The sequence below is a fragment of the Drosophila santomea genome, chromosome 3L (assembly GCF_016746245.2).
Source record: "Drosophila santomea strain STO CAGO 1482 chromosome 3L, Prin_Dsan_1.1, whole genome shotgun sequence".
Taxonomy (NCBI): Eukaryota; Metazoa; Arthropoda; class Insecta; order Diptera; family Drosophilidae; genus Drosophila; species Drosophila santomea.
The window spans coordinates 16,576,312-16,592,670 of NC_053018.2; the positions used below are offsets into that span (position 1 = coordinate 16,576,312).

Sequence of the window (16,359 nt, forward strand, 5' to 3'; positions counted from 1 at the left end):
AAAACGTTAGGGCGGGATTGCTGGGTGTTTATTATTATTTCGTGTTCGTGTTAGATCTTAATTAAGTGTTAAATTGGCATGAAATTAAATCTGTGAGTGTGGGTTGGCTGGAAGTGATGACGTTGTGACGATAACGTCATTATCGTTATCACCCCCAAAGCCACTCCAAATGCGCAAATGTTATCAGCATTCGCACTCGCATTCCCATTCCCATTCGCATTCGCACAGCAGAAACAACAACAGATTCGATTCCAGTTCGCAATCCACATTCAGAATCAGCCGACATTATTCAGCTTCTCCAGCATTGGCACTTCAGCTGCAGTACTCGACACCCGCCCATGCTCCAATCTCCCCACTCTCCACTTTCCGGGGGGTCTTTGGGGACATTGCCATTGCTGCTCTACAATTCTACAATGCTACTCTGCTATTGCCATTTCCCTTACTCCGGCCAGCTGGCTATATGCCACATAGACAGCAGCGGTCAAGCGATTAGTACCTAAAATGACTTAACTTATGTTTTCACTTTCATTATTGAGAATAAAAGTGACTCTCCGAAGAATAAAGGATCGTGTAAATCAATAAATATAAACACTCTTTTAATCATAACTATTTTTTATTTACTATAACTATTTTCGTGGATAAGTCAACACTTTAATTCGTAAATTGAAACTTCTTTTCATAACAAATAGTGAGCTTGGTAAGCTTCTATATTCTTCAGAATCGGGGTCCTGTATAAATGTTTCTAAATATTATATCATATCTAAAAGGATTTCTTGTGGCATTTCAATATTTTTCCTAATGGTTACATATTTTCTTTATTGTTTCAAGCGATGTTATATATGATTCCACTGTTTATAATATTACATATTTTAAGCTTTTTAGAGAAGTTTTGCTATTATTTTGACGCCTACTGCAAGGGCATCGTATATACAGAAAGTACATATGTATATATCGTAGTTTTTGCAACACATACCAGTTGAATGCACCCTAGTCTCTTGTATGCCACACAATAGATAAGAACGCAAGAGATTCTCGGATTCCAATTGTAATGCATGCCTCGGTCTCGGTGTGTGTGTGTGCGTGTGTGCGTGCGCAAGAGTAATCATAATAGCAAATAATTAGTATTGATTACAGCGCCTGCCTATTGATTGATAAGAGTATGCACAGCAGAAAAGGCTATATCTGCTAGAACGTCAATGGTTTAGTAATTACCCTTTTAATAGTACTTAATTGGGAGACGACATCCAAATTAAATACGCAAAGGTGAATGACTTACCTTTCTGGTTCTTACTTCTCTGGTTCAACTGGAAATGCATAGTGTTTCGAAAATGGAATATAATATTGGAAGATTTTCAAATTAGTTTTAGTTTCTTAAAGAGCTATCAATTACTTTAAGATTGGCACATGTACATTTTCTCCTCTGCTGCCAGCAGCAGATTTCGTCCTTTTGATCCTTTAAAATAAAATAGTACATTTGCTGTTCTTTCCATTTAGGCGGGGCACGTGCCCAAAGTGAGTAAATTTACATTTAGAGGTACATTGTCCCTGTGTATACATTTATCCGTACGATGGGTCTGCGTGTGATAGCAGCGGCTAAAAATAATCCATACGCATCAGAGGGGCCCAGCATTGACGTTGGAGATTGGTTTTGGATTCAGATACGGATTGGGTTGTATTGGCATTGGCACACGTGCTGGCTGCAGTCCCTTCAAGGGCAGCGGTGATAAAGGCTCCATCACAGTGGTGCAAGGACAATGAAATGTTAAATAGATACAGCCAAAGACATAAGAATATTATATTGAATTATATTCTAATGTCTTTAGTACATCCCATTGTAGCTCCGTAAAAAGCCGACTTCGATTACAACAATAAACAACAAGGACAGCAAATAATAAACACCAATGTTCATAGGTATATTCGTGTATATTTGTAATGAAACGTAAACAGGCGATAGTGCAGTGGGCTTATAAACAATATTACTTGCTCTTTTCGCTCTGCCGCTCGCATAGCTGAATTTGTGGATGCTGTAATCAGTTGAAGGCGCTTCTATAGTTGTTAATGCATTCTTCAAAGTGCTTGTATAGCTAGACGTTTACTTGCATAAATGCTCTGGTATTTGCTTATATTCATCGTACTATTTATATTTATATACTATTTATTTTTTAGATATTAGTCAGTCACAAAAGTTACAAAGAATAAACTTTAATAATTAATAGTTCATAATTCCAAAAGAATCAACTTTAATAATCCATACACAATGTTATAAACTTTCATAGGTTAGATCTTTCGAACCCATTTACATCATTTTAAAAACAATTGATCTAAGTATATGAAAGTATAAGTGGTTATTAATGTTTTAAATAATAGGAAAGCAGGTGCTAGAGCACCGATCCCATTTCAACATGGTCGACTTAGGAACCGTTTGCTCATGCGCGGAATCCGGATAATAACCAGATTTAGAGAGCGGAAAGACGGCGATGTCAAGGCTGCGTCACAGATCGGAAATAGAACTCAGCTACGATTTTGGCGGGAAGAAAGAAATATGTATGTACATATGCTGTTTGCCGTTTCAGTTACCACAATTACTTCAGCAGGCTGATCAAATATTGATCGACTTGAGGACCCCCACCATGTGAGCCCACTACGTCACTGCTGACGGTCACAAAAGGGGGTGTTCGGGTGGTCTGATGTCTTTGCGATAAGAATTTCGGTCACAATGCCGCGACTTTGTTGCCTCAGTCGGGAACTTTCCTCTGCCATCGATAACAAGATAACAAATAAAATGATTTCATTTATAACCATGGATCAAAAACTCCCACGGCGTCGCATTGCAGTAACTGGCTTTCCAATGGCACTCAAACTGTTCTCACAGCTTTTCGCTGTGGCGCGTAGAAAAGCTCAGGCGTGCAGTGGCTGTAAAACCTCAATTTTTATAGTTCCAAATGCTTTAAATCTTTTTGACATCCCATAAATTTTTATTATCTCGAAATCGTTTATCATTTTATATAAAAGCACTGCAATGTTTTACTTCATTAAAAAGGTTGGAACTCCTCAACCGAATCAAGCAGAATGTAACAAAATCAGATCGAAAATATAAAAATTCCAAGATTTTGAAATTTCTATTGATTTTATTAATCTACAGTTTTGGGAATGCTTATTTTAGATCCTGTTGGTACGCAGATAATCTTCATCATCATCTCCGTCGGCATCCTCCACTACGCTGTACGAACTCTTGCCGACACCATCTTTGGCCAGATGCGTTTCGAAGAACTCCTCGACAGTGTCGGTGTTCCACTTGGTTATGGACAGCGTCTCCTGAACCTTACCACTGGCATCTAGGAGCTTGACCACAGGATCCAGTCCCCTTACGTATTTGATCTGGAGGTTGGGGAATTTGGCGGGCCGGCCGCTTTGAATGAAGGCTTGAATCTGCGGATATGCCCGGAACTTGCAGGTACACACCTCCAGAATGGCCTTGGCATATGTACGCTGTGCCGCCGTCTGTTGATCCAGAGTGCAGCATTGCTTGCACTGAGGTCTGAAATAGTACCAATGTTTTGACTCAATAAAAATAGGTAGTAAAAGGTAGTAAGTAATTTAACCTAATCTTATAAGAATTAGATATTATTGAAGAATTTATGCATGTATGTACATATGGAATGCCTATAGCATTCTTCATGGCTATCTTTACAAATCCAAACTAGATTATTGTTAAAGTTTCGAACCTACTTGATGGTATCCAGTCCAAAATCATCCAGTTTGTCGCAACTGGAGCACATTAACTGGGCCTTAATAAAGCCCAGCGACCGGCAGTCTGCGGCCGTTAGTTCGGCTTGGATTTGCTGGCACTGTAGAAGATTAAATATAGTTGTTTATCATGTTATAGCCTCAGACATAACTTACACTTAATGCCAGTAGAAGAAAGATCGCACTTTTATGCATTTTACTGGCTAAATTCCAATTAAATTTACTACGTCCACGTCGTTGTTTACAAAATTTTCTTAGCTTAGTGATGGGAGAAGGGAAAATTATATTATTCAGACGATCTTATCGATTATTATCGCCTTGGATTTGAATTGTCTTTTTAACGTTTAGGGTATTCGGAAGACAGTTTATTGAATTAGGCAATAATTAAAATTTGTAAGCAGCTGTGATAAACACGACAAAAAAAAACACTATTTTGACCTTAAAATACATAAATTGTACAGTTACACTTGAATTCTATCTAATTTCCTGCGCTTCGATAGCTTATCACGCATTCTTCCCTACAATCGATACGGACTGCCTTACAACTGGTCACCACTAGCTCAGAAATCGAAGATTATTCCTGGTGGTGCATTTGTTTTTTTCGCTTCGCTCGCGAAGTGAGCCCAGTTTTAAATAAGTTTAATTGCGTACAGTGAAGCCACTCAAAAGCGAATCGCCTACTGTCGCAGTGCAGCCAAAAAACCAACAGTATTAACTGAGTGCGTGTTTGGCAACAACAAATCAACAGAATTTCGAACAAAATCAATAAAACGGAAACGTGAGAGAGCGCTGCGCAAAAGAGAAAAGCGAACGCAATCGCAATCGACCAACGCATAGAAGAAAACAAGGTGAATAAATAGAACATGGCACAGAAAAGGCGAACTAGAAGCAAATCGAATTAAAATCGGGTACACAAATAGATGTGAAATGTAAGGGCGAAGAAAGGAATATAAATAACCGTTATAGGAGCGCTCCTGGAAATTTAAGGCTCTCTCTCCCCTCCTTTTTCTTTGGCCCCAGTTGTGTGTGTGTTCATGTGTTTATGTTTTGTTTAGCACATTAATAATCTTAATTCTGCTAGATTTCGCCACTCAGGTGCTAAATGCTACAAACATTGCACACGCTGATAAGTCTGCCTGTGTGGCGGTGTACTTGTTTATTTAATTCATATTTACACGAGTAAATTAATTCATTTGCCCTTGTACAATATATGCAATCAATAACACGCGAATGTTTCCAAATGGCGTTTGGCTATCGATAGACCAATGACTACATAGCCAAAAAGTAGTCTAGCGGTTAAATCAAAATCTGGAGCTATGAAAATCGAACAACAGCAACTCGTTTGGCCATTCGACAATCTACCTTGCTGATGATTTTTTCATTCTGCACGATATTAAACCAACAATGCAAAAAACTGAAAAAACAACATAAATCGCATCGAAATAAAAAAAATCTAAAAAAAAACAATAACAACAAGCGCCGTTTGCTTGGAAACTCGTTCTCGCAGTCGCCCACCGCCCCTCTTCGCCACTACTCGTATTCTTTCTCTATTCCACTGCAATACCAATGCAGCTGTCCGTGCCTGTGTGTTTTTCATTCAATCCAGGAAATTGCCCCTTAAGAGACCTTCCATTCAGACAGCTCCATCTGCATCTTCTTCAGCTTCTTCCGCTTGCATCTCCATGCTCTCTTTTGTGCTCTCGGTCCCGTTTAACTGGTTTACCTCATGCTTTATTCCAGTGATGCCTATATCGCCCTCTCCCTCGCGCACACCTGCTGCTTGGCAGCTGTCCACGCGCTCAAATTTCTTATCACCGAACAAACTCCGGCTGAAATCCAAAACCTGGCCCAAACTGCGTTGTTACTCTTCCACGGCAATTCGCTAATTTCCAACGCCTTTTGCCACGGCCCTGTTGCTTTCTCCCTCTGCTATAACTTCTTCTCCCGTCTTATTTTTACGTGCACGTAGTTACAGTAAAACTTGGTTAGCACCAACAACCTTTAATTAAAGGGTATTCCATAGATACCCAATGAAAGTAGTTCGATAATATGTGTTCTTTTGTATGCTGTTTAATCTTAGATACAAAACTTATTTTGCTTATAAAATTATTACTTTAAAATTTAGAAAAATGTAAAATAATTCGTATACCTGTTGGATTTCCTATCCTATTATATACATTATCGAAATACTTGCGTTTAAACTTTTATAATTATTATTTTAAATTCAATAACAAACGTATTTTCCAGACTACTTAAATTTGCATTTTCTATGTATTTATATTTCATTGAAATTAATTAAATGCCAGCTTTGAAGCATGTAAACGATAAGTGTACTTGAGCACGAATGTTAGTGAATTGTTAAGAAATAAGACTGCGGACTCATACACTTATCATTGGGTATTGTGAAACCGCCCAAATCTCTATAATGTTTTACTTTAAAATGGCATTACCAAATGTATTGGCAAAACCCAGAGAAGTTCGACTGTACACCATACAATCTCTCCGTTTCGTGCAATTTTGCAATTTTTCAAATGCCCGCACATCTGACTCATCCGCAGGTAACTGTAATTACTGCCTAGCATCCACTTACTTTCCGCACCTGTGGATGGTATTCGTCACCTTATCAATACTGTTAGGTTTCTCTGTGTTGATTTTTAGATATATTTTTGGGCACGGAAAAAAATTGGCAATATCATATTAAAATTCACAGATGCCTGATGGAGGATTTTAAAATTTATATATTATAAAGAATTATTTTGTGCATATGAAACATAACTATCTTGTTTGTTATATTCACAGCAGTCCAATTGATTACCATATATCAACATTTGTTTCTGTGTATTCTGTTGTTTGAGGTCAATTTTTGATAAGCCCCTAGGTGCTCATTTAGCTCGTTGGCGTCTATTAGCTCATTATTCAAGCTTACGTCCGTCTCACCCACACACTAATAGATATAAAAAAAAAACTATAAAAACCCATACATGCACTCGCAGAAATTAGGGCCAACTTAAGCCCACTCACGCAGTTTCTTTATAGGCTTGAACTATTTTTGTGTTGCTTGCGTGGCTCAGTTTTTATTTAATTGACCGAAAGGTCATATTATTTGCATTCGTATGTTGCGACTTTCGCACTGTCCCACTCGCACTCGCAATCGCACTCTTCTTCTGCCATTTCAGCTGTCAACTTTCACTCGTAAGCATTGTTGTTGTTATTTTTAGACGTAGGTGCGTGCTACACATGCGATGGGTGGAAAAGAGAAAGATTTATGGGTCTGTGGCTTCGGGAAAGCTTTACAGTCCACGGACTCTTCACTGTGAATTGAGATCCCGACTAGTGACGATGTTTAAGGTTATTTATTGTATTTAATACATGATGAATTAAGTTTGTCACAATGTAAAATTATAAGATCAACAATATGCATACCAATTCATACTCTTTCATTTTAATGTGCCAAAGTCCAAACAGGTGACAAAAGCAAAACTTTTTAAAACGTATTGCATCTTTATTATATTTGCAACTTTATATCGATCTTCCTAGAAAATGCGATTTTTCTTTACTTACATGTAAACTGTAGACGAATATAACTTTAGTTTTGATTAATAATGTAATTTATTGCATGTTTGAAAAATGAAATTGATATAATTTAGTTAGCATGACTAACATTTTAATCAAATTAATTTGATTTGTTAGTTCATGTTTAATTCAATTTACATAAAATAAAATGTTTCTGGAAACGATACTGTTATTATGGACTTAGCAATGTGAATAGCTAAATCGCAGCTAAGGCGAATACTAATTAGTTTATGTTTATATACGCCCACTCAAATGGTCGCTGGATGCTTAAAAATTATGTATTTGTTTGAACAGAATTACTCAACATCATTTCTGTTGATATAAACAGAGCTGAATATCATTCCTATTATTTTGTGTATAAAACCCAATGGCATCAGTTTCATTCTAACAAGAAATCAAGATCATTCTTCCTCCGGAAAAGATCATTTTAAGATTACCTACATACAAATACATTTAAAAATTTTGGATAAAGGCGTGGCGAATTCCAAAGTTAAGCCAACTTTTTGTACGTTTAAGTACATATTATACAGTTTTTATATATTGAAGTGCCCGAAGTGTACGATAGTGTTAAGTGAGAGTGTAAACAGAAAAACTACTTGATAATGAATGCAGGCTGTGCAAGTGCCACAGCCGCTTGGGTTCCGCTCGCGATTCCGGCCAGGTAAATAAACGATGTCATTTTGTTGTTAAAAATTTATGAAATTCGATTTTCTGTTTCTCGTTCTCACTTAGGTCGAGGAGCATAGGTTGTAATTGTGAGAAGGAGGCGGCTGGCGGTGCTAGGCAGGCAATTAACCCACACAGACCCGAACACGAGCTTACATTTTTGATTTGTTTTTAATCGCACTTCGTTTTTGTTTTGCAGCCGCCTGCCAGCCAAAGCCAAGAATTCCACATTACAAAACACCTCACACTGCATTGCCCACATTCCCAAGTAAGCTGCCATGAGTTAAGATCAAGATGCGAGTCCAGGATCTGTTGCTGCTTGCCACCGCTTTAATCGGCGCTTTTCTACCGCTCACCGCCGCCTGTTCCTCGCGTGCCATCGCCAAGCCGCGGCCCACAGCTGCACCGATCCTGCCGCCGGACAATGTGGAGATATCCACAACGCCGAGGCCAAATGTCACCTTCCCGACCTTCGCCTGTCCACCCACCTATGACGCCTGGTATTGCCTGAACGATGGCACCTGCTTTACGGTGAAGATCCACAATGAACCACTATACAACTGCGAATGTGCCTTGGGATTCATGGGACCGAGGTGCGAGTTCAAGGAGATTGATGGCTCGTACCTGCCAACCAGGAACCGCGTGATGCTAGAGAAGGCCAGCATTGTTAGCGGAGCAACGCTGGCCCTTCTGTTTATGGCCATGTGCTGTGTGGTATTGTACCTGCGACACGAGAAGCTGCAAAAACTAAAGCTGCACGACAGCACTACAACCACAACGACCGACGGTGGTTGTCAGAACGAGGGCATGGACGAGGTGGATGGTTTGCGACCCTTGCGCCCAGTGAGACGTCCCTTTGGCCCCTGCCGCATCCTATCGCTGGAGGAGGCTCACCTTCAAGCGACAGCCTCCAATCGCCCCAGGCATTGCAACGAACTTTTGCGCTAACTAATTAGCCTGGCTGCTCATTTGTTTTTAAATGTCTAACATGTCCAACTGTTTATTTTAACTGCTAAACGAAACTATTATTTTTACCATCTGATCGGATGGCGAATGCTGTAGTTCTAAGTGCCTACTGACGTGCCTATAAAACATTTAGATCAAGTATTAACGAACGAAAACTGATTGCTCAGAGAGAGAGATAAAAATAAATCTAGATATAATTCAATGCAATTTTGGCAGCTAGCCGCCCATTTATTTATTATACACCTAATTATATTAAAAACGCGTGGACTAATATCGTTAATAAAATCGAGAACTAAACTAAATCACCTGCTTTACTTTCAATTTATATAAGACATATTTCGAACTTTCCCAGATTCTTTTGCACAAAATTCATCATGGCCTTGGTTTTCTGCCATTTTTGTTCAAGTTGTTTGCATGAAATATTAAACAGTTGATCTGGATTTCTGTGTGAAGAGTATAAGCTATAAGAAAATAAGGAAATCTTTAATTTAATATGTAACAAGGCACACAATTTCTTAGGATTCTTCTTTTTTAGGACTTCGCCTTAACCTGTCATCAATCATATATTTTGTATCCCCTTCAACACTGAATTAATTTATCCCCGTTTTCCGTTTGTAATTTCCAGTCATGCCGCACAACAACCAGCCGTCTCCCGGGGACGATCAATTGGGTCCGCCCAAGGCGGACTTCAGTGCCCCGCCACCGTACGAGGCGAACGTGGGCCATGGCCAGCAGGTGGCACTGCCGGCTCAGATGCCACCGCTGGCCCTGGCCACACCCGATCCCAGTCAGATCCCGATGCAGATGCAGGTGCAGCTGCCGGGCCAGGCGGACCTTATGAATGCACAACTGCCGCCAGAGATACACGGGAAGTTGCCCACGTACGAGGAGGTTCAAATGGAGAAGTCGCTGAACGGAGAGCTGCCGCCCGCCTTTTTGACTTTGCCTTCCTCGCAGCAGCTTCCACCGCCGCCGAATCCGCTACTGCCGCCAAATCCACTACGCGATGGAGCCGCTGCTGTGCGATCCGGCCAGCCGGCTCTCACGTTCATCGCCATCGATGCCAGCGATCCGGAAAATAGCCTGTCCACCACCGACAACTTGCTCGGCACGGACATCATGTTCATCACGGCCTTCATTGTGGCGTTTTTGTTCAACTGGATCGGCTTCCTGATGCTCACCTGTTTCTGTCACACAATTGCCGCCCGATATGGAGCATTGTCGGGATTTGGATTGTCGCTGGCCAAATGGACGCTGATCGTGAAGCACTCGACGGACTTGGCCTCGCACGAAAACTCCTGGCTTTGGTGGCTGATCTGCGCCTTTGGCTTCCTGATCAGCATACGTGCTTTAATACAGTATGTCAGCATTAAGCGATCGTGGCGCCTGCTTTCCGCCTCTGCCCAGGAACGGCTGCTATTCTTTTACTAGGTGTACCTGGAGGCTTTCCAGTGGCCGTCTTGTAAATACGTTGTGGGTGGCTAGGAGGCTCGAACCCTACCCGTTCCCAACACCCTCTATTCCCCAGACCCAGCACACGAAAAATCAACGCGAACTTACTTTGGAGAGTTCTCGAAATCACTATGGGCTTGAAAGTATTCCCTTAAATGTATTAGTCAATCAACTTCTTCAAAATATAAGTAATAACGTACAAACTCTAAATTTGTATAACCGTTTACCACATTTCAAGTCATAAATCTTTTTTGGATGTCTGGCCAGTTCGAAACTGTATTAGCTTTTTTAAAAGTTTAAATTTTCTTTTAAAATCAATATGTATTGCACATTTTTACTTTAAGCCAATTGTAAATTGTAAACGGTGCTGGGTGCATTAATTTATTAGAAGAGCTCAGATATTGTAAAGTATATGCGCAGCACCGTTTACAAACGCAACTTTTTTAAGATTCCTAGCGATTTCGCGAGCAATCCTAGTTGTGGGTTAGTGTTTTCTGTAGTTTATATGTTAACTAGCGCAACTTAGTCCACGAAACCGGCAACTGTAGCATAATGATGTTAAAAATGTGTGTTGAAAAGTGAAAAGCGAATGCATCTTCGCTGCTCTCCCCAATCGATTATAATTGTAAATGTATGTGAAATGGGTATGGATATATAATTATCTCACTCTAATTGGTCCCTCTACACCCCTACAAAATAACCCTAGGCCTGTTAGTGGCGCCCATGCACTTGAAACAAAGACACAAATTAAACCAAAAAAAAAAAAAAATGGGATAAAAAATATGAAGGGTTGAGATAGAAAAATATGCCACCCATATCTTTTGTTGAGCCCATTTTACGCTGTGGTACTTAATTAATTAACTACACAAGAGCCGGCAGTAATACGAATGCTAAACACACACAAACAATTATTGCTAGAACTTATGATTATTGCCTATTATAACGTTTAATTAATATGTTTACTCCCTTTGTATGTAAATCAAACGATGCTTACGCATTGCAAAGGGTGCAGAGTCGCAAGATCTGCACCAGTTTTATGCAAATTCAATAAAATCGAATGATGACATTCAAATATGGACTTTTTTGGCTCTGATCAAAACCACGGTATTTTGGAAACAATGGACTAAGAAAGCGGACTTGTTGGCACTTCCTCTCTCTCTAGATTAGTAATTTGGTTTGTAAAAAGCAACGATTTTCTTCCCTTGCACATTGGGCCAGCGAGCCGATTTTTCGACGAAAATTCAAATTTTTCATAGAAAGTAAACCTGTTTTAATAATAAAATTTGAATAGCATATACTTCAACTAAAATGAATCAAAAGATTTTAGTTGTTTTGATGCATCTCTGAAATTTTGGCAGCCCTTCTACCAAGGTATGTAGAATATTTGTATTAAAAAAATTTCGTTCATGTTTGTTAATGTGTTTTTGGTGTGCTTTTATTTGTGTTGTCCGAAAGTAGAAAAAAGCTAACCTGCAAACCCGTCTTTTGTGGAGTATAACTAATTTTGTGCCAATTTGTGACAAAAAGTAATTATGTGTCATTATAGTGCAAAGTGTATATAAACTAATTTTAAAAATCTTTTTTGCTCCGATGTGTACAATCCTTAATATAACAGCTGTGGTTGAGTTCGCCTATGAGCAACTGCTTGATATCTACATACAAAAAAATCGTAGCGCATCTTCCGTTTCGAGTTGGATTTATGATGAACTGAAAGAATTCGACTTAAGCACAGAGAAAAAGGTTGAAATCAACACCAAAGTGAGAAGCTTTCACCTTTTCATTCAAAAGAATTTGGCAAATTGTAATAGAAATATGGCCAGATTTAAGACAAAACATACCAAATGGCTTTCGTCCAACATGGTTATAACAGTAAGTTCATTGTTGTCTTCAAATCCAAAGCTGTCTACATCAAGACGAGTTAAACGCCCACCTAAGCTACTAGCTGAAATTTTAGGTCTTGATGAATTCCTCATTGCATATTTTAGCAATATTTTAATTGCTATTTCTTGTGACCTACCAATTGATCCAACACAATTTAAAAAATATTACCAGAAAACCATAACTCAATAGATGTCGTATCCATGATTTCCAACATCGGCAACGGTCCATAAAGTGTTAATGCACAGCTACCAAGTAATAGAAGCATCAATCTTTCCTCAGAGGCTCGCAACAAATACTATAAGAGTGACAGGAGGTTACAGACGTTTACAATGCATTGTAATCATACATTTTCTTCAGATTGGCTTTTGACATTTATTATCAATACCGACAAAAATAATAATAAGATGGTGAACTATTAGAAGGTTATACCACGTAAACTTTCTTGGAAAAATACTACAAGTTTAAAAAGAAGAACAAGTCGACATCCCCGACTATCAGATACCTGTTACTCAGAATATTGGTACAAATAAAAAAAAATTTAATTGTTTTTAAAAGTGTGTGCGTGACGTTTTTTTTCTGATTTGTGGTCGTTTTTTTTGGCAAATCAATAGAAATTCACAAGACTAACAAAAAAAGAAAAAATATCAAAATATCTATGAGTCTAGAATCTGCATGCATAATCTCAACATTCTAACTTTAATAGTTTTTGAGATCTCGACGTTTATACGGACGGACAGAAACACGGACATGGCCAGATCAACTCGGCTATTGATCCTGATCATAAATATACATATTTACTTTATATGGTTACATACTTTTCAACGAATCTAGCATACCCCTTTGCTCTAGGAGTAAAGGGTATAACAATTATTTTAGCATGTTTATACTTCGTCGGAATATTGATAAGGGATATATAACTATTTTTTAATACAAGCAGAAGTTCTTATGGTCATTCAATCATGCCAGAGTCTGTCATGATCACGAAGGTCAAAACAAAATAACTCAGAGGCAATTCTATAACTTGATAACAAAATCGCCGCTGAGTTCCATACCTCGAGGATGAATATAAAAGGCCTTGTTCTCAGAAAAAATAGATCAGTGTTCATAGTTCGTCGCTAAGATGAAGGCAGTTACTTCAACAGCGTTGGGCTCGATCCTAGTGTTATTATTGATCAATTTTGTAAGTTGGAATTAAGTAACTTTTTTTTTTTTGTAAAAAGATAGGTATAGCTATAACATATATTTTCTTATTCTGTGTACAGACATCTGCAAAGGGAAAAACAGCAGAGGTTGTCTTAACAGCAACTCCCATACAAATCCGACTTGAGTGTGATTCAGGGTTTCATATCGTGGTTAAAAAGGGTACTTTATACCATAATGGCAGGAAGCTTGACGAGAATGCACGGTATCCGCCGAAGATGGCGTGTGATTTGGAGCGCACTTGCAAATTCGAATTTACAGCAGACGCATATAGGTATAGGAATTCGCAGATGGAAGAAGGAACACAACTAACTATTGAATACGACTGTAAGCGGGATAACTTCCAAGGAAACCCAAGAAGGATAACAGACATTCAAAGGACGAGCGGCTGCCCACAGGACTCTTTTGTTCAGAAACACGTTGCATACTTTATCGATAGAAGTATTGCCCCTCAATGGGATACACCAACAGCACAACGGGAAAGGGAAATGATTGCCATGGCCGTCTCTGCTCAGGCCAGACGTTTCAGGCTAAGCAATCCCGATCAGCCGATCGATCCATATCTTGGCACAGTGTACTTGATATTAGATAACGGAACAGGTAAAAAAGATTTCTGGTTAAAAGATACAAAGTGTCAAATTAATCCCCATGCGCGGGCCGATACATTCAAGTATAAGTGCGAGAGGAATGAGATTAAATGGACATGCATATTTCAAGGCAGGAATAGGGACTTGGCCATCCATGACACATCCTCTGGCCACTTAGAATCCTAGGCTCGATTCTAGAAACCCAAGCTGTAACGGAATATTTTTCTTCCAAAACCAATTTTTAATGTACATATATATACTTTTTCAAATTTGTAATAAAAAATATTATTATCACGGCAATTTGTGTGTTATTATTTCATTTATCGCGTTGGAATAAAACTGCGTTAGTCCATTTTAATACGCCTGTAACACCCTAACTAATCTTAGTGCTGTAGTTTCAAATATTTAATTTAAAGGATCAATAAGCTTAGTAATTTTAAAAGCTGCTTTATTATAGCATTTTATAAATGCTAAATTTATAAATACATATTACGAGCTGATCATCTTTAGAAAAATATGTAAAGAAAACTTGGCTTGGGCAGAAATTTTAAATCAATTAAAAATATCTATATGTTTTGTTTAAAGAGTTGAGAAAAACTCGATGTGGTCCCTTCCGATTGCGTTTGTCCGGATGACCTTTAGACTTTTCCCTCCGCTACTGTCGCCAAATCCCAGCCTTAATAAAATGCCTCACATAGACTAGTAATTTTGTTTGAGTAGCAAACGTTGTGTTTCAATTGTAATCATTTTCTTCAGCTTGGCTTTTGACATTTATTATCAATACTGTTTAAAAAAAAGATGGTATAAATATTATAAGGTCATACCAAGCCAAGTTTATTGGGTTTTCCCATTCTGCAAATTGAAAAAGAAAAGCAATTGTTTCAGCATGCTTACATACATATATTTCGTCGGAATATTGATAAGGGACTCATATATTATCAGATCTTTTTTATTTTAAATTATAATATGCTGACAAAGGCATTTTTTGTAATAAAAGGAAGTAATGAACAGCAAAATACTTTCCAAGCCGAAATTTCATCAGACGTTTTAGTGCTCATTTAATCACGTAAAAGTCTATGAAAAGAAAAGAACTCAAAGAAACCCGACCTTAAGTGCCAATTCTATAGCTTGATAACAAATTCGCCGCTGAGTTCCATACCTTGAGGATGAATATAAAATGCCTTGTTCTGAGCAAACATAGATCAGTGTTCATTGTTCGTCGCTAAGATGAAGGCAGTTACTTCAACAGCGCTGGGCTCAATCCTAGTGATATTATTGATCAATTTTGTAAGTTGGAATTAAGTAACTTTTTTTTTTTTGTAAAAATATAGGTATAGCTATAACATATATTTTCTTATTCTGTGTACAGACATCTGCAAAGGAAAAAACAGCAGAGGTTGACTTAACAGCAACTCCCAGACAAATCCGACTTGAGTGTGATTCAGGGTTTCATATCGTGGTTAAAAAGGGTACTTTATACCATAATGGCAGGAAGCTTGACGAGAATGCACGGTATCCGCCGAAGATGGCGTGTGATTTGGAACGCTCTTGCGACTTCAAACTTACACCACAAACATATAGCTATATGAATTCGAAGCCGCAAACAGGTGCACAACTTACTATTAAATACGACTGTAAGCGAGATAACTTCCAAGGAAACACAAGAAGGATAACAGACTATACACCGACAAACGGCTGCCCACAGGACTCTTTTGTTCAGAAACACGTGGCATACTTTAACGATAGAAGTATTGCCCCTAAACCGGATACACCAGCGGCACAGAGGGAAAGGGAAATGATTGCTATGGGCGTCTGTGCTCAGGTCAGACGTTTCAGGCAAAGCAATCCCAATCAGCCGATCGATCCATATCTTGGCACAGTGTACTTGATATTTGATAACAGATCGGGTAAAAATGATTTCTTGCCGAGTCCAGGTCTGAAAAACAAGTGTCAACTTAAGCCCAATGCGCTGGCCAATACATTCAAGTATAATTGCGAGAGGAAGACGGATAAATGGACCTGCAAATTTGATGGCAGGAATGGGGACTTGGCCATCCATGACAAAATAAATAGTCACTTAGGATGATTATCGAATCCAGGATTTAAGGCTTAAACGGGAACCCAAGCTGTAACGGACTATTGTTCTGCCAAACCCATTTGAAATTTATATATTCTTTATCAAATTCGTAAAACAAAATATAATTATCACAACAATTTGTGTGTTATTATTTCATTATCGCGTTACCTTACCTTTTGTGCCCCGTGTTTGTGGTTTCGCATATTTCAT

General features: G+C 38.7%; 5 protein-coding genes across 5 annotated transcripts; 4 read left to right on the forward strand and 1 right to left on the reverse strand.

Annotated features, from left to right (window-relative positions):
- Positions 1-3,108: 3,108 nt before the first annotated feature.
- LOC120448192 (selenoprotein F) lies at positions 3,109-4,054 on the reverse strand. Its single transcript, XM_039630057.2, has 3 exons — positions 3,904-4,054; positions 3,730-3,848; positions 3,109-3,538 (listed from the first exon to the last, which is right to left on the reverse strand). The coding sequence occupies exons 1-3, from the start codon at positions 3,940-3,942 to the stop codon at positions 3,160-3,162; spliced, it is 537 nt and encodes a 178-aa protein (XP_039485991.1). The 5' UTR covers positions 3,943-4,054; the 3' UTR covers positions 3,109-3,159.
- A 402-nt stretch (positions 4,055-4,456) lies between these two features.
- LOC120448191 (protein spitz) lies at positions 4,457-9,254 on the forward strand. The gene is made up of 2 exons (XM_039630056.1): positions 4,457-4,595; positions 8,186-9,254. The coding sequence occupies exon 2, from the start codon at positions 8,281-8,283 to the stop codon at positions 8,932-8,934; it is 654 nt and encodes a 217-aa protein (XP_039485990.1). The 5' UTR covers positions 4,457-4,595; positions 8,186-8,280; the 3' UTR covers positions 8,935-9,254.
- LOC120448190 (NEDD4 family-interacting protein 1-like) lies at positions 4,457-11,476 on the forward strand. Its single transcript, XM_039630055.2, has 2 exons — positions 4,457-4,595; positions 9,578-11,476. The coding sequence occupies exon 2, from the start codon at positions 9,580-9,582 to the stop codon at positions 10,381-10,383; it is 804 nt and encodes a 267-aa protein (XP_039485989.1). The 5' UTR covers positions 4,457-4,595; positions 9,578-9,579; the 3' UTR covers positions 10,384-11,476.
- Positions 11,477-13,385: 1,909 nt separating this feature from the next.
- On the forward strand, positions 13,386-14,362 carry LOC120448466. The gene is made up of 2 exons (XM_039630485.1): positions 13,386-13,465; positions 13,548-14,362. The coding sequence occupies exons 1-2, from the start codon at positions 13,406-13,408 to the stop codon at positions 14,256-14,258; spliced, it is 771 nt and encodes a 256-aa protein (XP_039486419.1). The 5' UTR covers positions 13,386-13,405; the 3' UTR covers positions 14,259-14,362.
- Positions 14,363-15,187: 825 nt separating this feature from the next.
- Positions 15,188-16,274, forward strand: LOC120448564. Its single transcript, XM_039630621.2, has 2 exons — positions 15,188-15,359; positions 15,442-16,274. The coding sequence occupies exons 1-2, from the start codon at positions 15,300-15,302 to the stop codon at positions 16,156-16,158; spliced, it is 777 nt and encodes a 258-aa protein (XP_039486555.2). The 5' UTR covers positions 15,188-15,299; the 3' UTR covers positions 16,159-16,274.
- The last annotated feature ends 85 nt before the right edge of the window (positions 16,275-16,359 follow it).

Bases quoted from the DNA above. Each gene is read 5' to 3' on its own strand.
- LOC120448192 (XM_039630057.2), bottom strand. From the start codon at position 3,942: ATGCATAAAAGTGCGATCTTTCTTCTACTGGCATTAAGT. The intron at 3,849-3,903 runs GTAAGTTATGTC...AATCTTCTACAG, and splicing joins TTCTTCTACTGGCATTAAGT to TGCCAGCAAATCCAAGCCGA. The intron at 3,539-3,729 runs GTAGGTTCGAAA...GTACTATTTCAG, and splicing joins TTTGGACTGGATACCATCAA to ACCTCAGTGCAAGCAATGCT.
- LOC120448191 (XM_039630056.1), top strand. From the start codon at position 8,281: ATGCGAGTCCAGGATCTGTTGCTGCTTGCCACCGCTTTAATCGGCGCT.
- LOC120448190 (XM_039630055.2), top strand. From the start codon at position 9,580: ATGCCGCACAACAACCAGCCGTCTCCCGGGGACGATCAATTGGGTCCG.
- LOC120448466 (XM_039630485.1), top strand. From the start codon at position 13,406: ATGAAGGCAGTTACTTCAACAGCGTTGGGCTCGATCCTAGTGTTATTA. The intron at 13,466-13,547 runs GTAAGTTGGAAT...TTCTGTGTACAG, and splicing joins TGTTATTATTGATCAATTTT to ACATCTGCAAAGGGAAAAAC.
- LOC120448564 (XM_039630621.2), top strand. From the start codon at position 15,300: ATGAAGGCAGTTACTTCAACAGCGCTGGGCTCAATCCTAGTGATATTA. The intron at 15,360-15,441 runs GTAAGTTGGAAT...TTCTGTGTACAG, and splicing joins TGATATTATTGATCAATTTT to ACATCTGCAAAGGAAAAAAC.